Source organism: Schistocerca serialis, chromosome 4 (genome assembly GCF_023864345.2).
Source record: "Schistocerca serialis cubense isolate TAMUIC-IGC-003099 chromosome 4, iqSchSeri2.2, whole genome shotgun sequence".
Taxonomy (NCBI): Eukaryota; Metazoa; Arthropoda; class Insecta; order Orthoptera; family Acrididae; genus Schistocerca; species Schistocerca serialis.
The window spans coordinates 798822044-798843230 of NC_064641.1; the positions used below are offsets into that span (position 1 = coordinate 798822044).

At 40.9% G+C, this 21187-nt stretch overlaps 1 protein-coding gene across 1 annotated transcript in view; it reads right to left on the reverse strand.

Annotated features, from left to right (window-relative positions):
- LOC126474776 (uncharacterized) overlaps nt 1-18657 on the reverse strand; it is a 157371-nt gene extending 138714 nt beyond the window's left edge. Inside the window, exons 1-2 of the mRNA XM_050102252.1 lie at nt 18645-18657; nt 1916-2124 (exon numbers count right to left, since the gene is read on the reverse strand). Of these exons, the coding sequence (XP_049958209.1) occupies nt 1916-2124; nt 18645-18657 (222 nt within the window). The remainder of the gene's footprint in view (nt 1-1915; nt 2125-18644) is intronic.
- Between the last annotated feature and the right edge of the window lie 2530 nt (nt 18658-21187).

Consider the following 21187-nt stretch of genomic DNA (forward strand, 5'->3'; position numbering starts at 1 on the left):
CTCCCCGTGTGTGTGTGTGTGTGTGTGTGTGTGTGTTTAGTGGTTTAGTGTCGCTGGTTTTGTCCTCTTGTGTACAGGGCTGCCAGAAAGACTCTTTACGCCTGCAGTTATTTCAGAGTATTTTCAATAACACTTACAGCTATTTATCAAAAACGTCTGTATGTGTATCATGATTATCCCTCCACGGCTTGATATACTTGTAGCAGTATATGTCATCCTTATTTAGTTCATTGATTGCCATTGGTCGGAATGCTTTCAAGCCAAAGTGAGTTTTCATGTAGCATTGCTTTGTGCTTCCTTAAATTTCATGTTCTGTAGCACAATTTCTTGTTGACTTGCAGGATGAACGCATCACTGACACACTAACTTCGGCGCATATTTCCATTCGGGTTGATAGACGACCAGAGTGGGTTTGGGGGTGGCGTGGTGGTGATTGGGATCTAGAACACTTCTCAGGTGCAAGGCTTCCTTCTGCCATGTGGTCCAAAGTCTGATGTCTTGGTAGCTCCTTACCGAACCGTTCACGAATCCTGTCCGTCACATATATCACATTTTCGTTATTGTTGCTGTTCCATTCATGGACTCATATACTCATCACTAGGCGCTCCTCCACAGTGAAGTCACTGGTATCTGCCTCTTTTGTTCTCCAAACACAGAAAGGCGAACATTGGAGGGGTCAACACATAATTTATTAATTATAAATTAACAACAGACTCAGTTGCAATGTTTACCTAGATTTACCTATATTTCAGTTGGGGTAAATCGTAGTTCCTTTTATTTCTGAAGAAGGTTGGGTTATCCCAACTGAAACCTAGGTAAATCTAGGTAAACATTGCAACTGCGGCTGTTGTTAATTTAAAATTAACATTTATACAGCTGCTGACATGGCCGTGAAATGTTGAAAATACAGAATTTATTCTCCCTCACGGGCAGTAACGTGACAGTGACGTAGCAGTTTCGCGGCAGTCACGTTGCATATTACGTGAGGAGCAGTGCTGCCACATTGGCGATCAGGATGGAAGCTTCAAAAGTTTGATACCTCACCATCCTACACAGTAAAACGTTAAGTTCAACTGTAAAGCGATTTTGTAGTCGTCCTGTACTACGCCTGTAAAAGGTAATAAAATTTCCCCTGAAAGAGACCACAAAAACGTGTTATTGGTAGGATTTATTGCACAGGTGTAGGTTACTTTTTCGAGCTACCGGGTGATCAAAAAGTCAGTATAAATTTGAAAACTTAACAAACCACGAAATAATGTAGATAGAGAGGTAAAAATTGACACACATGCTTGGGATGAGATGGGGTTTTATTAGAACCAAAAAAATTGCTAGACTCGTGAAGGATCTCTTGCGCGCGTCTTTTGATGATGATCGTGTGCTCAGCCGCCACTTTCGTCATACTTGGCCTCCTAGGTACCCAGACCTCAGTCCGTGTGATTATTGGCTTTGGGGTTACCTGAAGTCGCAAGTGTATCGTGATCGACAGACATCTCCAGAGATGCTGAAAGACAACATCCGACGCCAATGCCTCACCATAACTTCGGACATGTTTTACAGTGCTGTTCACAACATTATTCCTCTACTACAGCTATTGTTGAGGAATGATGGTGGACATATTGAGCATTTCCTCCAAAGAACATCATCTTTGCTTTGTCTTACTTTGTTATGGTAATTATTGCTATTCTGATCAGATGAAGCGCCATCTGTCGGACATTTTTTGAACTTTCGTATTTTCTTTTTTTCGGTTCTAATAAAACCCCATGTCATTCCAAGCATGTGTGTCAATTTGTGCCTCTCTATCTTCATTATTCCGTGATTTATTCAGTTTTCAAATTAATACTTACTTTTTGATCACCGTATATTAATTCTGAAGAAGGAAGAGCTAGTAGTGTTTTGCATTATAAGAGCTACTCACGACTACTCGGACGCCTTCGAGCCGGTAGCTGTGCTGCGGCGTGGGCGCGCGCGGCACGTATCGGTAGAACTCCTCGTGGTCCTTGTACCACGTGACCGAGTAGAGGCGGTCCCGCTGCAGCTCAAAGCGGCACTCGAGCCGCGCCGTCATGCCGCGAGCAACCAGCGGCGGGACGCGCACGCGTACCAGCCGCAGCGCCCGCGCGCCGCCTGTCGGCACACGCGATAACTCAGTATGACGCAACGACACGTATCAGGTGAAGCTGAGGTGAATCATTTGCCGTGCAAAGCTGCGTGCTGTGGAGCAGACTCGCTCGTACTGATGAGCGTCCTATTAATGAGAGATTGTTGTTGTTGTTGTGGTCTTCAGTCCTGAGACTGGTTTGATGCAGCTCTCCACACTACTCTATCCTGTGCAAGCTGCTTCATCTCCCAGTACCTACTGCAACCTACATCCTTCTGAATCTGCTTACTGTATTCATCTCTTGTTATCTCTCTACGACTTTTACCCTCCACGCTGCCCTCCAATACTAAATTGGTCCTACCAACCGATGCCTTCCTCTAGTCGAGTTGTGCCACAAACTTCTCCCCAATTCTATTCAATACCTTCTCATTAGTTATGTGATCTACCCATCTAATCTTCAGAATCCGTCTGTAGCACCACATTTCGAAAGCTTCTATTCTCTTCTTGTCCAAAGTATTTATCGTCCATGCTTCACTTCCATACATGGCTACACTCCATACAAATACTTTCAGAAACGACTTCCTGACACTTAAATCTATACTTGATGTTAACAAATTTCTCTTCTTCAGAGACGCTATACTTGCCATTGCCAGTCTACATTTTATATCCTCTCTATTTCGACCATCATCAGTTATTTTGCTCCCCAAATAGCAAAACTCATTTACTACTATAAGTGTCTCATTTCCTAATCTAATTCCCTCAGCATCACCCGACTTAATTCGACTACATTCCATTATCCTCGTTTTGCTTTTGTTGATGTTCATCTTATATCCTCCTTTCAAGACACTGTCCATTCCGTTCAACTGCTCTTCCAAGTCCTTTGCTGTGTCTGACAGAATTACAATATCATCGGCGAACCTCAAAGTTTTTATTTCTTCTCCATAGATTTTAATACCTAATCCGAATATTTCTTTTGTTTCCTTTACTGCTTGCTCAATATACAGATTGAACACGTTCGGGGAGAGACTACAACCCTGTCTCACTCCCTTCCCAACCACTGCTTCCCTTTCGTGCCCCTCGACTCTTATAACTGTCATTTGGTTTCTGTACAAATTGTAAATAGCGTTCCGCTTCCTGCATTTTACCCCTGTCACCTTCAGAATTTGAAAGAGAGTATTCCAGTCAACATTGTCAAAAGCTTTCTCTAAGTCTACAAATGCTAGAAACGTAGGTTTGCTTTTCCTTAATCTATCTTCTGAGATAAGATAAGTCGTAGGGTCAGTAATGAGAGATTAATGATGTAAAATATCTTGTTCGCAATTCTCAAGTATTTATTGTTACGGTTTTCAGCCTGAAGATTGGATTGACGCAAGTCACGATGTTGCACTATCCTTTGCAAATCTCTTGATCTCCGAGTAACTACTGCCACCCGCATCAGTCTGAATCAGGTTACTGTATTCATCACTTGGTCTCCTTCTACCATTTTTACCCCATCCACTTCCGCCCACAACTAAATTGGCGATTCGTTGACGTCCCAGAATATGTCCTATCAACCTACGTCTTCTCTTCTAGTCAGCCTTCGCACAGATTTCGTTTCTCCCCAGTTCTATTCAGTACCTCGTCATTACTTTCAAAATTTACCCATCCACTCTTCAGCTTTCTTCTGTGGCACCACATTTCAAAAGCTTATATTCTCTTTTTGTGTGAGCTCTTTACCGTCCATATTCCACTTCCATACATGGCTACACTCCATACAAATACTTTCAGAAAAGGCTTCCTGAAACTTAAATTTGCACTCTATGTTAATAAACTTCGCTTCCTTAGAAACGCTTTTTTTGTCATTGCCAATCTACATTTTATATTCTCTCTGCTACGATCTTCATCAGTTACTTGCTGCCCAAATAATAAAACTCATCTACTACTTCATTTCCTAATCTAATTCTCTCAACATCATCTGTTTTAATTCGACTACATTCCATTATCACCGTTTTGCGTTGTTGATGTTCATCTTATTTCGTCTTTTCAAGACATTCTGCATTCGCTTCAACTGCTCTCCCACGTCCTTTACTGTCTCGGACAGAACTACAGCGTCATCAGCAAAACTCAAAGCATTATTTCTTCTTTCTGGACTTTAATTCCTGCTCCAAATTTTTCTTTTGTTTCCTTTACTGCTTGCTCAATACACGGATTGAATAACGTCGGGGATACGCTACAACCCTCTCACTCCCTTCTCAACCACTGCTTCCCTTTCATGTCATTCGACTCTTATAACTGCCATCTGGTTTCTGTACAAGCTGTAAGCACCTTTTCGCTCCCTGTATATTACCTCTTTACCTTCACATTTTCAAAGAGAGTGTTCCAGTCAACATTATCCGAAATTTTCTCTAAGTCTACAAAAGCTATAAATATATGTTTGCGTTTCCTTTACCTATCTTCTATGATACGTCATAGCGTCAGTTTTGCCTCACATGTTCCTACAGTTCTCTGGAATCCAAACAGATTTTTTCCAAGGTCACCTTATACCTGTTTTTCCTTGCTTCTGTAAAGAATTCGAACTAGTATTTTGCAACCATGACTTGTTAAACTGATAGTTAGGTACTATTCACGCTTGTCAGCACCTCATTTCTTTGGAAATGGAATTATTATATTCTTCTTGAAGTCCTAGGGTCTCATACCTCTTGCACACCAGGTGGAAGAGTTTGTTCATGGTTGGTTTTCCCAATGCTATGAGTACCTTGGGCCTTGTTTCGACTAAAGCTATCAGGGATAAAATGAGGGAACGAAAGGTCATTTGTAACTTGTACAGAAACCAAACTGCAGAAAATTGAAAAAGGTCATTCTAAAAGAAATGCACATTTTAAAAAAGAGTCCAAATTTTTTTTTCTACACCTTAGCTATTCACGGAGGTCATAGCAACATTCTTCCTGCGTGCATTCAAATTAAAATCAACCTGTTCCCGCAAGTCACGCTATCTTTGCACTCCGTCCATGTGGCAGCTGCACTTGGTATTCGTCTGAAGCAGCGTACTGTTATAGAGTTTCTGAGTCTTGAGGGCGAGCCAGAGACAAACACTGACAAGAGATGGAAGAAGGTGTGTGGGGATGACGCCGGTGATCGGAGCTCTGCTAGTCTTCGGGCAAGCGACCTCCCACGCAACGGTAGACCGATTACTGCAATGACTCGTCACAATGTGCAGCGTATTCACAATCTGATTTTGGTCGACAAGCGTGTAACAGTGAACGAACTGTCAATCCGAGTGGGAGTATAAGAAGTGAATGTGTGCAGAATATTAAGAGAGTTGAAAGGTTTGTGTCAGAATGTTGACGGATGCCCACTATGATACACCGAGGACAATGTGCAGTAAAATGTTGGAACAATATGATAATTCTGGAGCTGATTTCCTTGTAAGAATTGCGATCGAGATGAAACACGGTTGCAGTACTTTGAACCGGAGATGAAGAGGTGAGTGATGAAATAACATCACCAAAAACTGCCGAAGAAGAAGAAATTCAGAACTGTATCTTCCAGCAGGAAAAGTTATGACTACTGTGTTTTTTGATTCAGGAACACTGTTGCTTATGAACATGATGCCCAGCTCAACCCAATCAGTTTCTGACACGTATGTAACAACCGTGAAAAATACTTCATTTTTGAGTGTGTCATATTCGACAGCAACGTAAAATGTGATTATTTGCTGTTGCATGGTAACGCCCAGCCACCACGATCGCAGAGCTTGGATGAACAGCATTGGACAACCACCCTACAGCCCTAATGTGGCACCTTGTTACTGCCAACTCTTTCATAAACTCAAAGAATCGCTTCGCAGAACGAGATTCGAAGCGGCTAAACAGTGCTTCAAACGTCCCTTTCCAGGCTTTTCCATGCAGATATACAGCGCTTAGACGGATAGAGAGACAGAGACAGAGACAGAGACAGACTATGTGGAGAAATGACAGTTTGTCTCTCAAGAATGCAACAACATACTGTAAAAATATCAAAGATATGGGAAATAAATTGGATATTTGAAATACATTGTGGACTTGCTCTCGAGTAACCCTCACAATTGACAAGGAAATGAGACGGCACTGCAACCGATTATTAAATCTCTACACAAAGCAAGCGGTAAAAGTAACTCGGACAGATTTGCACTGAGAGTTAAAGTTTAAGGATAAAAAATAAAGAGTTTAAGGTTTGCCAATGCCGTAGCAACTCTTTCAGAGACAACGAAAGACTCAAAGATTCATAAAAGGGAATGGCTAGTGTTATGTGAATCAGTTTGAATAGATGCAGCATCCTGAAACGTTTTATGTAGCTTTATTTAAGCAAAGAGCGATTTTGAACATTCACTTATCTCCATTTGACGTCATACATTTATTCTTCATTACCATGACCACAATGTTAACTTTGGTATAATGTTTTCGTCTACTGAGTTTTGTACGCTGCAGCTGCCTTTTAATCTGTAACCTGTAGCTCTTCGTTCCGCCTTTATATGCGTAGAACAAACAGGAACAGACTTTTAGCTTCATCGATGCGCTGATGAAGCACAGCATTCAGAGTGTAGCCAGCTAATGATTTGTTTATATATTCTGAAAGGCAAGTTACAATTTTCTCACAGATTCCAAAACTACTCGGAGGTAGACATAATACTGCTGACCTTAAAACTTGTTATGCACAACTCTACGATTTAAAAAATGCTTAATATACAATGTATGCAATGTAATGAGATGCACTAAGTTACGTTATAGGTACTTTTTATTATTATTTATAATGATATGAAATGACTACATTTAGCGTTTTGAAAGTATGTTATAAGAAGAATACCAGTGAAATAAATAGATGGGTACGTATTGTGCTCAAATCAAATAAAATGATGTTGGGTGAACTTAAACGGGAAGTGAGACACTAAAAGTAAACATGACCGATGAAGGGCTAAAAAGAGTACAAATTTCACACTGGCGGTAGCAAGAAATGCTTTTCTGAGTAAGATAAATCTGTTCAAATATAATTTTAAATTTTAGGAAGTCTTTCTTTCTTAAGTATTTGATTGGAGTGTAGCATGTTATGGTGTTATGGAAGTGAAATATGGACGATAAGGAGTACAGGCGAGAACGGAATAGAAGCTTTTTAATTTCGGTGTTTGCTTATTAGTTGGGTACATTAAGTAATTAAGATATACTGACCCGAATTAGACAAGAAGCTTTATGGTATAACTTTCGCGAAAGAGGGTGTAGTTTCAATAGACACATACTGAGGATCAAAGAACATATAATTTGGTAATGGAGGAGAGAGGGCTATGTTAATCATATAGGGAGACCAAGAGTCAAGGAGACTAAGCAGATTCATATAAATGTATGATGCATTAGTTACTGACAGCCAATGAGACTTGCACTGCATGGAGTAACATTAGTCTTCAGACTAATGACTATGACAACAATAGTATCAGATCGTTGCTTCCAAAGCTAGAAAATAAAAGTAATAGAAACTGTCTACTTTGTTGATCTACTCCTGAAAATGTATGCATAATTCTGACACATAAATTAGTTTCAGACCTCTGCTATCTTAGGATAATATTTTTCCATCCCATTTTCTGCTGAAAGACACTGTGAACCTTGTTTGCTTTCACTTAGGCATCTGCAAGAGTAACAGTTGTTAATGCATTTGTACTCATGGCTGGAAGCCACATTTTCAGGTCTACTTGCGTATAAATAGTAACAGAGTTAGTGGATTAAAGTAGTTTATAATGAACTGAATTGGCTTTTTAAGTATTTCAGCAGCTGATTCCTTTTGACCTGTAATGATAGAGCTAGAATGAATTTAACAGAAATAAATACATAATTTGGTGACTTGCACAACACAGAGCACTTCACATTCACAAATGTAGATTATGAGGTAAAATTCACAGTGCGATACAACTAACGTGAATCTCCTGCTGTCAGTATTCTTGGAAGACTAGAGAACAGCAGGTTGAAATTGCGTAAACTTTTTCAGACAAAAGTACTTTCGGTTCTTTAAACAAAATTTTCACGTGTTAAAAGTTGGTTCTGATGTGACATGACACTCACTTCTGAACTCTGGTTACAACACAAACTTTCTGTTTCTGCAATACCTAACACAATAGATATAATTATTCAGACAGAGGTCAACAGAGAATTCAAAGTTTCACCTTCAGTTTCTTTTTTAAAAAGAATATTTAGATTTACTAATATTTATTGATAGAAACAATTTTAACTGCAGTAAAGTAAACTTGATAGGATATAAAAATACTTCAGTTCAGTCACTTAGTTTCTCAGTTATAACTGCATTTTAAGTAACATTAATCAATGAAAAATTAACATAGATATATAGATGTGATATAATTCTATCATTAACATGGATTATTTTTCCTACAAGTGGCCTTTTTTTGTGTTCTAGAGCTACAATCATGTCAACCTGGTTCATTCACAATGTAATAAAAATGGTTTGCCTAAGTCAGGAATGGACACTGCAGTGGAGTGGACACCATTTAATTATGACTCACTGAAATACACAATAAATCAGCTTACAGCCTAAAATAACACATTATTAAATGATAAATGATATAAGAGTCATGTTGTCATTTACATTCTATGACATCATAGACCACAGGTTGTAGTGATACTTTTTGTAATAGTGCATATCACAGATGACTTTGCTGCATACAAATGTAACATATAGACTAATAAATTCAATTTTTTATATTACCATATTTTAATTTAATATTTCTTTTGTTGCAAGTACAGCACGGAGATTTGGAGACCACCAATTACTACATGGCATGGTGCGAGATGACTGATACCCAGGTTTTTATGTAGTTACATGTTCTTTTCCTTCGCTGCTACACATAGGGGAGGTGTAAATGTTCATGAATTATGTAGCAAGTGTTGGATATATTTCATTTTGTCCTTATATATTTTACATACACTCACTGTAATCACACGTTTTCACATACCTTAGCTTTATACTATATTATATTGTAGTTTTGCCCTTCTTCATATTTCCATACACCGTCAGTAGACCACTCAATAGAAAAATGTCTGCGTCTCACCTACCATGAGACTTGAAGACCTCAAGTAAATTATCTCTAAAAACCACATTCTTGTGCCATAAAACGTGGTTAATTGCACTTCAAGTTGGATTAAAAAAGATGTGCCACTAATTAATTTCAAAATTGGTAATTGCATTTCCTAAAAGCAAAGTTGACATAATAATACTACTGTGTGTGCGTCATCTAAGTAGTCATTACTGTGATTAGTAGTGCGCTTCAAGTGATGTTGAGATTGGCAGTGGCACAAACACAAGACTGGTGGCCCGAATTATTCCGACTACTACCGACACCCACAGATTCAATACTAAAGAGTGTGTGCGCCATAAAAGTTTGCCATACAGTACTTCTTGGGAATTCATGACCGTTTGTTTTCATGGTGCCTCATGTTGCATCAAAATTACTATATAAATGAAGGCCTTGGGTTACTATGCATGATGCTTTCACTGTTGAAGGAGAGAATTTTTAACAGTGTGAAATAATGAGATCCATCCTCCACGAAGTCATAACAACAGAAACATATCCATAGTGATGCACAAAAGTAGAAAGATATGCAATCGTCTAAGAAGCAAATGTTACTGATGCAGCTGCAAAAGACTCCAAACACCACAAAGACATTTTCCCATGATATGTACTCTGCTTGGATTGCAGCAAATCTTCCAAGCTTCAGGCGCCTGAACATCGTGCGTTTCTACAAAAGTAATGTGCCCAACACAGAAATTGAGAAAAATGCGATTTAGATTTTTGTTACCAGGAGACAACGGAATGTGACCATCACTGTGTAGCTTTCCACCACATATGGATAACCTTTGAGGAAACGAAGGAAGTATGTGGATCTTTCTTTGGCAGTCTAATTGTCGGTAAATGTCCCCAAAACCACTGTTGACATCCTGTAAAGTGTTTGAACGTGCAAAATATTCAACACCAGTTCGTTTTGTTAGTGACGGTTTTAAAGTGCTGTGACCACAGAGCATTTAAGAAGAAAAACTTCTTTTATGCATTCGGATGCTGCACTCTACATGGTGTAGGCTGAAACTGCCCTACAAGTATTCTACCCTCATTACTCAGCTTCATTTGTAAGGCCCACGCACTGCAACATATTGTTGAAGAAATGCACGACAGCTACCCAGAAGTAAATAAAACAAATTCATATACGAAAGAAAGTGTTTGTTAATGCCCTGCATCGTGTGTCACTCTATAAGGAAATCTATTCAAGCCTAGTCTCTGATAACATGGGTTTCTTTGACTGAAGATATCAGTTTTTATAATGAATGTTTTCAAGCTGCGAAATCTGTGATGGATTAATTTTTAAGAGAATCTTCAGTTTCAGTAGACGCACAAAATACACTCACCGAACCTGAATTAGCAAATTTTATTGTGTACATGCATAGGAACTACAGCTTCCTTGTCAGCAACATTAAAGGATTGCAGTTTATCGAGTTTCCGATGCAGAAATCTTTATAAAGTTTTGAGACTGACATGGGAAGTGTGGTTGAGGGTACATACGTTTTCGACTTAAAAAAGACATACAAAATCCATCAATTGCCTAAGACACAGAACAACTGTCTCCAGACTTCGTTCTAGTTGGTTTATAGGCAGCTCAAGCTGTGGATATACACTGACGATGCCTTCCAAGGATGCCGGAATAGTGTAGAAGGAAGTAGTTTTATCATTTTAAAATTTGTCACCATAGTGAATGGGGTAACAACCTGCGGATTGGTTGTATGTCTAATGTTGGACAAATATATCCTCCATTAGAGTATTTCATTCCGCATGACTAATACTTCAGAACCCGTATGGCCTTAACAGTACAGCATTTCTGCCGGCCGGAGTGGCCGAGCAGTTCTAGGCGCTGCAGTCTGGAACCGCGCGACCGCTACGGTCGCAGGTTCGAATCCTGCCTCGGGCATGGATGTGCGTGATGTCCTTGGGTTAGTTAGGTTTAAGTAGTTCTACGTTCTAGGGGGCTGATGACCACAGATGTTAAGTCCGTAGTGCTCAGAGCCATTTGATCCATTTTTTGAACTGAAGGAACAATGTATTAAACTTCTTATGAAGGAGCAATACAGGAATCCTCTCGTGCGATTGATTGCCTGTTAGGTATGGTCGTCCCAGAGTACAGGTGACAAAACATTACACCGGTCTGTGGACGTGACTTCGATCATGAACCACCTGCTCCAGTGAACCAATACCTGCATATTTAATAGGATCGCCAGATATGGTTAATGCCAGAAAGCAGACTGTATTTGTTTCAGACATATCAGAACACAGGGACACAGTAATATCTTATCGAATTCCCTAACAGATGACGTTAGCAGAGTTTTTATAGTACTTAGACTTCCTCTGTTGGATGGTACACATTACCGAGGTGGGAGAGAATGTTTGGGTGATAGACATGAATGCACACAGAGAGATGCAAATCTCCTTCGGACTGCAGTACCTGTATGTAGTTTGGAGATGTGTTGCAATGCAGTAGCAAAATGCTCATTCTTCCTCCATGCCCTGTGAGGTATGGAGGCTTCCTGATTTTCTGAACAAGAAACACCATCATAACTGCTCATAATATCTTTTCTACTGCCTCCTGTTGCAGTGAAAAGCTTCGTTTGGGACTGGCCTTACGTATTGTACACGGCTGGCATAGCTACGACAACATGTTTCCATTTCCACCAAATGGTCAAAACGCGCTCCTGTCGCACTAACTCAGCTCGCCCTGTTTGTCCATGAGATGCAGATCGTCTTAGATATAGCGCTCCCCAACTTACGTTCAGGTCCGACCTAAATGGTCAGCTTCAAATGTCGGTTCTCAATAGTGTCCTCCAAAAAGAACATTGTCTTCCCTCCACCGATTTCCATTTGATCTACCTGGTGAGTGTAATGCGACTACTGAAAAAAAAATATATATTACTCGCCATGCATACTGACTCTCATGATCGATTTAATTACACAATCTATCAAATTGATTTTGACATCAATGACGCACCGCCTGATGGTGGTGGAGATGGCCAGGGCACCACAGAATGATTCTTGACAGGTGTTTATTTATTTTCCTCTTTTAGCTGCGGCGATATGTTTTAACAAAATTTCAATCTTCCACCTACACATGTCGAGAGAGGCTCTCACGATTTGGTTCGTAAATGCTAGTATTATGTAGCATCGCACTAGTAAAACGGGACCTGCCACAGTATACAAAACAGGTACATCATCTTGAATTTTAGTTTGTTGTTGTCGAACGTGAAATGAATGTGTTTTTCTTCCGACATGTGAGCCAATGGCATGAAAGAGTGTATTCTCTAATGTTATTTCATGTGTCTGAAATGTTTGTAACACACATGTGCACGACAGTTTATTTATAGACCATGAGCACGAGAGGTGCTCTCAGGTCGTTTAATTTGTCAATCAAGCTGAGAGAAATCGCTTAATATAGAGGATTTTTTCTTTGGAGTTTAAATTCTCGCTTTTTCTTTACTCTGACGATGGCTTCGAGATAACATGGGCATTCTGCGGTGATCGGTAATTTTTCCAGCAAAGTAGTCGAAGTTTTTTTCCTGGTTTTACGCAGGCTGGACATGACTCTCCTGATCAATTTTGATCGGAGGCGGTGCACTTTATTCGGCATCACAAAATAATGAGATGCGAATTGTATCCTGCAACCGAACGTAAAAAAACAATACCGATTTTGCTGATAAACCTGAAGGAAAATGGACTACACCTATTTTAATGGAAAAGGACATTTTTTCAACGTCGCGATTGTGTTCTCTTATATTAATAGATGCTCGATTGTAAGAGACGCGTTGATGTTAAATGCAATTGTTCTCCATCGCAGAATGGCGGGTGCATGGGGAGAGAGTCTACTGTCAATGGTGGAAGGACACATCCGTGCTCTGAGTAGGGGCATGGCGGTGCTGCTAAATTTCTCTTTTGTGTTGGAAAAGGGCCATCGCCTCAATGCAAGCTGCATACTGTGAGCGACCGTGGAGAACAGCAGAAGGCCTGATGAAACCAGTGACTGCAGAGGGGTGACAGTGGGCCACAGAAAAAGTGCTCGGCGGAGCAGTTAGCGATTTGAAAAAGCGATCTGGATCTTTCTCCAGAATTTTGTTGTTGTTCCAAAGGGTTCCAGTCTTTCTCAGAAATACCTTTAACAGATTGCAAGAAAGAGTTGTGTTGATGATAAATAAAATTGTTAAAACTGTGTTCCGGACCGAGAGTCGAACTCAGGACCTTGGCCTTTCACTGAGCTACCCAAGCTTGGGTAGCTCAGTTGATAGAGCACTTGCCCGCAAAAGACAAAGGTCCCGCGTTCGAGTCTCGGTCCGGCACACAGTTTTAATCTGCCAGGAAGTTTCATATCAGCGCACACTCCGCTGCAGAGTTAAATTCTCATTCTGAAATGCAATTGTTCTCCGTCGTAGAACGATTGGCTGCTGGGGGGGAAGGAGGCCATGTCTACTGTGGGTGGTCGCCAGACACAGCTGCGGAGTGTGGGGCTGTGTCGCTATATTTTAGATGAACAAGTTGCACTTGGGATGGCCGTCGTTTTATCTCCTATTGTTTAGTTGACTATACATGCTATTGTGTTGGTGAAGGAGCATCGCCGCAAGGCAGTTAGCGACCACACAAAACACGGTGGAGCAGCTGGCCATTTGAAAAAGCCTGTGTCCTACCTACAGGTGAATGGAGGGAGGGAGGGAGGGGAGGGATGAGGGGTGGTAAGAGGGCCTGGATTTTCGGCAGTTTGTGGACGCCTCTCGAGGAGAAGGCATGTTTGACTACCACCCCCCACTCCCCTGCAGTCTTTTGGGATGACGATTTACCCCAGTTCATGTGTTGCATAATGACGCGTTCATTATGAGTGCTGATTTTTTTTTCATTACTGTTTTGAAACTGAACTGTGATGCATTTTTTCCATCAGTTGTAGCGTGTATTGGCTTTGGTTACCTGGGCTGCAGAGTGGCTTTTGAGCAGCCATCTGCAGCAAATTTTGACATCAAATAACGATAGATACTGGCCTCAACTGTATGCTTACAGGTAATACACTTTTTAAACTCTTCTCTGTCCAACACCAGCATTTCGTCAGTTGAACATATTTCCAGCCAAACAGAATAAATATAGTACCTTACACACCTACCTTTTTCGCGCCAGCTTGTAGGTGAACAGTAAAGTTTGAGTGTATCCGTTACTAGTTTCGAGTGGTACTACGAAATTTTTTCCCAGCATGATAACGTCAGTTGTTTGGTATTGTCAGTTTTTGAGCTGTATTACTATTTTATGCCGTTTTTGTGTAGCGCTATGCAAAATGGTTCAAATGGCTCTGAGCACTATGGGACTTAACATCTATGGTCATCAGCCCCCTAGAACTTAGAACTACTTAAACCTAACTAACCTAAGGACATCACACAACACCCAGCCATCACGAGGCAGAGAAAATCCCTGACCCCGCCGGGAATCTAACCCGGGAACCCGAGCGTGGGAAGCGAGAACGCTACCGCACGACCACGAGATGCGGGCTAGCGCTATGCATATTGTGTGTAATTAGGCCTGATCTTTATAATTAATTATGTAATTAGGACCTATGTTTACTTCATTTTTCTGACCAAAATAAAGTACACTAACCTTACCTTCCTTTCCTGCATCTGAACAGTTTCCTGAGTTGGGGGTGCACTTAGGCTTTCCATCCTGTAAAACCAGGTTCAGGCCCCAGAAAGAGCACTACCATTTTTAATTTCCCTCAATTCCAAGCGCCTCTGGTGATATAATTATGTTAGGGGGATGCACTTGGGCTTTACATTGAGAAGGGTTTGAGTCCCAGAAAGACCACCTCCAATTTTCCCACCAATAATTGCTATAACTGGAGGGGGGGGGAGGGGGAGGGAGGATGTCACCACAGCCCTGGGACAAAGAAATTCCCACCAAAACTCTAAATTTCCACCAATAGGGTAGGTTGGGAGAGGGGGAGGGTGGGGAAGGAGGAGGGGGCTATGGCCCATGTGCAGGGTGATGAAAATGCATCACGCCATCTGGGGGTGGGGGTGGGCATGGTCGGGGCTGGGTTGGGTGTGGTCGAGGGCAGTGGGGGGATTAATTAATCAACTTAATTTGTATATCAATTTGACATGAAAATTGGGGTAATGCCCCCACTACCCTACTACTATTATGAAGCCACAACCAGCTTGTACAGTGCCTTCTTGACAACTTGGGTCAATAGCTTCATGCGGTCTGTGCCGCACTCGAAACCTACCATTACTTCTTACCAACTCAAATGGAGACTCATCTGACAGAGCACGGTTTTCCACTCGTCTAGGCTCCAGTCAGTATGGTCGCGAGCCCAGGACAGGCACTGCAGATGGTGTCGTCTGCTGCCATCATCCGTTAACTCCAAATTTCGCCGCACTGTCCTAATGAATACGTTCGTCGCTCATCCCACATTGATTTCTGCGGTTGTTCATGCAGTGTTGCTTGTCTGTTAGCTCTGACAACGCAGCTGCCGTCGCTCGCTAAGCGAAGGCCGTCGGCCACTGCATTGTCCGTGGTGAGAGGTTACTCCAGAAATTTGGTATTCTTGACATATTCTTGACACTATGGACCTCTAACGATTTCCGAAATGTAGTGCCCCATGCATCAAGTTCCAAGCACCATTCCGCATCAAAATCTGTTAATTCCCGTCGTACGACGACAATCACATTTTCACATGAATTACCTGAGTACAAATGTCAACTCCACCAGTGCACTGCCCTTCTATGCCTTGTGTACGCGGTGCTACCGCCATCTGTGTACATCTATACCGGTATCCCATGACTTTTGTTACCAGAGTATCCACGATTAAGTATTGGTAACTTATAGTCTTACGAATTTTTGAAAATAATTTAGTTTCGTGACCGAAAACACGATCGAAACTTTTGATCCCCTTAGAAAATTTCATTTTACCCTTTAAGTGGTAATTACCCCCAGGCTGGGATCCATTGGTCTTCTGTATGATTTGTTTCATAGACGTTTAATTGCCGAACGTCCGGTACAGTACACAGTATAGCACACTCTACCATGTTTCTATTTGTGACTGTCGTCTCAGGTGTCATTCACGTGGAACACCTTCAATGGAAACACAGCTTGTTGGAGTTCCTGTGCCTGTTTTTTAACAGTCGGAGCTGACTCCTTATAAACCTGTGTCAGCTACAAAAGAATCCGCACTGAGAAACTATTTAAAACAAAGTTATTTCAAAACGTGACACTCTTCCTGGCCATCCATTTTAACGCAACAAACGGAACACGACGAGAAATGTCGTATCAACAACACTATTTCGTATATGAAGTTGAAAACTGGATTACGCTATTGCGTTATATGTACGAAGATAAGGAAACCCATGTCAATACCTTTCCTCGTTGCCACGACATTCCACTCGACTGTTATTACCAAATTCATTGGTGCCATTTTATACTGTCAAATAACAATATCAATGAGAATATCCTTATCAATTTTCATTGCTTCAGCAGCGTCGTCATCATTTTCGAGCGGCGTTCGGTGGTCTATTTTGTCTTCTGTTTGTCTAGTGTTATCATTTGACAATAATTACTGTGAAATCCAAGAGAGCTGCCACAGCGGTTAAGACAGGCGTCTAGTATTCAGGCAGAGTTTAGTTCACATTCACTTCTGCCAATAGTGTGTCTCTGACGTTTTCATATGCCGCTTCAAGCGGGTATCTGAACGTTCATTTCAATGAAGGTACAATTGCAATAGAATGATTAATCCCAAGGCTCTAACTATCACATCGAAAAAGCAAAGTTACGTAACTTGCTATTTGTTCATTTGCAGGTACATGTATGCAGTCATAGTACAGAACAAAATGTCAGAGCCCATCTCCTTTTCATCCGTCATCTTCATAAGAAACTAAAATGGCACTGTCTTGTTGACGTAACCACCTTTCAATGTCGCTCGCCGTTTGTGTCATTTGGTTATAGTTGCTGCTGTTAATTTCATTTAAGGCACTTTTTAATGCAGATCTTCAATACCTGCCTCTTGAGATTTCTCTCCAGGATTTTTTCTTGAACAATGATTTTCATGAAGCTGTTACGTCGAATTACGGAGAGGTTTACTATGTTTTGGTTCAGAAACAAAATTTTTAATTGCATTTTTGGATCCATAAAAGTGTTTAGAATCCACCCCTGAAACGGTTTTTCCGAATACGAAACGGAAATGTTTGCTATTCGCGGTTGAACAAAAAAATGCACCTGCCTGATATCGACCTTTTTCACGCACCAGTTTTTTCGTTCGGAGGACGAGTAATTGTGCCGGTGCTTGGGAGGAAACACACAAAATTCAAATGAAAGTTTGAACGACTGTGTTAGGAAGTTAGCCCCCAAGCATTTACATTCTGGTGTGAAGACGGTGGAGATTGCAACTTTCCTGCCAGTGAGCAGCTTCAACGAAGGGTATTCAGCAATTCTGAAGACCATGATAACGATGGACGTCACCCTGGGACTCTATTCGGCGCAGTTCGCCAAGCATTCGGACGACCACCGGATTCAAGCTGCTGAAAACCGCTTGTCACCGGCCGTACGAACGGCTCTGGGGTAACGCAGGATGGCCCACAGCAAGCAGAACGCCCTCTTTGAGGAAGAGAAAGGACTAGTTTATGGCCCTGGAATCGCAGATTGAACGTAAGTTGCATAATATTGCATTTATATGTAGTCAAAACTTCAAACGCTTTTTTCTCGAAATGACTTTTTTTATAGCGCGGTGTGGTAACTTCAAATCTACTGAACCGATTGGCATGATTCTTTGTTTCCGACGAAGCTAACTAAATTGTCTAGGAGTTGTACCACTTTTATTACGATCCATCAACTATAAATATTTTTACTTGGCCGACTAGGTCGAAAAATCGATAAAAAAACCCTATTTTTCAAATGGCCGCCATTTTGTTTCCTATGGTCCAAATAACTTAAGCGAGGTACAGCTCCTAAAGAATCTTATAAACTTCGTTAACGTCAGCACAATTTTGGTTTCAGACGAGCCGGCTGACCTGTGATACACCGCGCGTGAAGGTCTACATCGAAATTTTGTTTCGTTCCGACGGCACTTCCGCCTTTGCTCTTCGACATTTCCGGTCGAAAAAATTGCAGTTTGTAGCGGAAATACCAATAAACATTTTGACCAGATGTGACATTGATATCTATAACACATCCAGAGAAAAATATTCTCAAAGAACTTGCTTTTTTCGGGCCAAAGATAGTAAACTTCCCCTTAAACTCAGGGTCCAATTACTTTACTTTATCTTTCAGTATTCACTCTTTTTTTTCAGTCGAGGATGTTTTTGTGGCTCTTCTCCGTACCTACATATCTGTTGGTTGTATTAATTATTTTTTTTTTTTTTTTTTTTTTTTGTTTCTCCATGATCCACCCTTCACAAACGTAGCTTAAGATCTTCGAAATAAATGTTTTGATGGATTTCTTTTTACTTCTATATAAAGGTCGTCAATAAATTACTCTCTCACCGCCCAGCCGCATCAATGTGATCGCCTGTCAAAAGCGTGAAGTGCAGGAAGAAAGTGAATGAAGTTTTAGGAGATAGCGGCAGGGATCTGGACCCATGGCGACTTTAACGCTAGGTTTCTTGGCCGAGGCCTCCATAGCGCGAAGAGCCCGATCGAGGTGTTCCCACAGATTCTCGATTGGTTTTAAATCCGGGGAGTTTGGTGGCCAGAGAAGTACTGTAAACTCATCGCCGGCCGTTGTAGCCGAGCGGTTCTAGGCTCTTCAGTCTGGAACCTCGCGACCGCTATGGTCGCAGGTTCGAATCCTGCCTCGGGCATGGATGGGTGTGATGTCGTTAGATTAGTTAGGTGTAAGTAGTTTCAAGTGTAGGGGACTGATGACCTCAGTTGACTATATATATATATATATATATATATATATATATATATATGTGTGTGTGTGTGTGTGTGTGTGTGTGTGTGTGTGTGTGTGTGTGTGAAGGACGAAACATTTTAAATTATCAACTGCTTGACCCAATTTGTTTTTTAAATAGCAGGCAGTTGCACAAAGTTTTCAACAGAAGTTGTGAGAGTTTAATTTTGGAAAAGTGATGGTATAACGTTAACTGAAACTGTATGGGTGTGTCAAATAACCTGCTTTTGTTAATGCTACAAGAGTTACTATGTTGTTTCACTTAAATACACTGTTATTATGTTCTTTCACTGAACGATACAGAAAAGTAACTTGTTTCAAGATTAGGAAAGGACTGCAACAATTCACTAACGGTTGCCAATAACGACAGAAACGTTTCCAAATTGCTAATGAAAGTAAACAAATTGACTTTTATAAAAAATCTTTGCTTCTCTGCATGTTCTGGAAAACTACTGCAGATACACGTCTAAGACATTTTTTATTAGATTCACCAAACCAATAACAACAAAATAAATGAAAATCGTGCTTATTATAACCTCTTACAATTCTGCGATGGTTTCAGATTAGCAAAGTTGCTAAATTTCAGCAAAACCTTTTTTTAGTCGTAACTCCGTAACTAAACATTTACGGGCCTATGTTTACATGAACTTCTTTCTTTAGTTTCACTTATAAAATAAGTTAAGACCAAACAGAGAGCTATATCTGAAAACGGAGCAACTAACTGATGTAATGAGGAAGAGGAGACTACAGTTTTTTGGACATATATTCAGAATGGACAACAACATTACTCGATAGCTACAAATCCAAACCAGCATGGTTCATAGAGACTGAAAAGGACATTGAAAATGCTGGAGTTACAATAGACACAATAGAAAACAGAACACATTTCAGAAAGGCAGTTCAAAAGGTGAAATTTCAGGAGAGAAATAACTAGACGAAAGTGGACTCAAAAAGAAAGGGAACAATACTCTAAAAGGATGAAGGAAATTTGGAAACTGAAGAAATGTAATACAATGAAGAGTCGCCAAAGTTGATTCATCGTACCCTTCAAATGGGTTATTCGAAAGAAAAAAAAATAAATATAACACACTACTGGCCATTAAAATTTCTACACGACGAAGATGACGTGCGACAGACGCGAAATTTAACCGACAGAAAGAAGATGCTGTGATATGCAAATGATTAGCTTTTCAGAGCATTCACATTAGGCTGGTGTCGGTGGCGACACCTACAACGTGCTGACATGAGGAAAGTTTCCAACCGATTTATCATACACAAAATGGTTCAAATGGCTCTAAGCACTATGGGACTTAACTTCTGAGGTCAGCAGTCGCCTAGAACTTAGAACTACTCAGCCGGCCGAAGTGGCCGTGCGGTTAAAGGCGCTGCAGTCTGGAACCGCATGACCGCTACGGTCGCAGGTTCGAATCCTGCCTCGGGCATGGATGTTTGTGCTGTCCTTAGGTTAGTTAGGTTTAACTAGTTCTAAGTTCTAGGGGACTAATGACCTCAGCAGTTGAGTCCCATAGTGCTCACAGCCATTTGAGCCATAGAACTACTCAAAGCTAGCTAACCTAAGGACATCACACACATCCATGCCCGAGGCAGGATTCGAACCTGCAACCGTAGCGGTCTTCTCACACACAAACAGCAGTTGACCGGCGTTGACTGGTAAAACGTTGTTGTGATGCCTCGTGTAAGGAGTGAAACGTCCCCTTAGAAGAATTATAAATGACTGTGCTTAAACTGACACACAATATTTTTTTAGCGCAACGCAATCTGACCTTCAAAAATCCCTACAAAAGAATGGCCCTGAGTAACAATAACCTATACCTTTCATGAATCACTTACCTCACAAAAATCTTCTTTACTCAAACTACTGCAATAAAGCGTGCGCCAATACTGCCAGATGAATAAAAGATTCTAACTACTGAAGGCACTAGCTACCGACAGGCATAATTAGCAAATGAAAGATTTTGATAGAGAACAAACAATGTATTTACCTTAATAATGTTCAAAAGTCATAATATATATAGCTGTTCATGTCATCCAGTCTTACAAATTTACTGTCTGATGGACACACGTATACACTCCTGGAAATTGAAATAAGAACACCGTGAATTCATTGTCT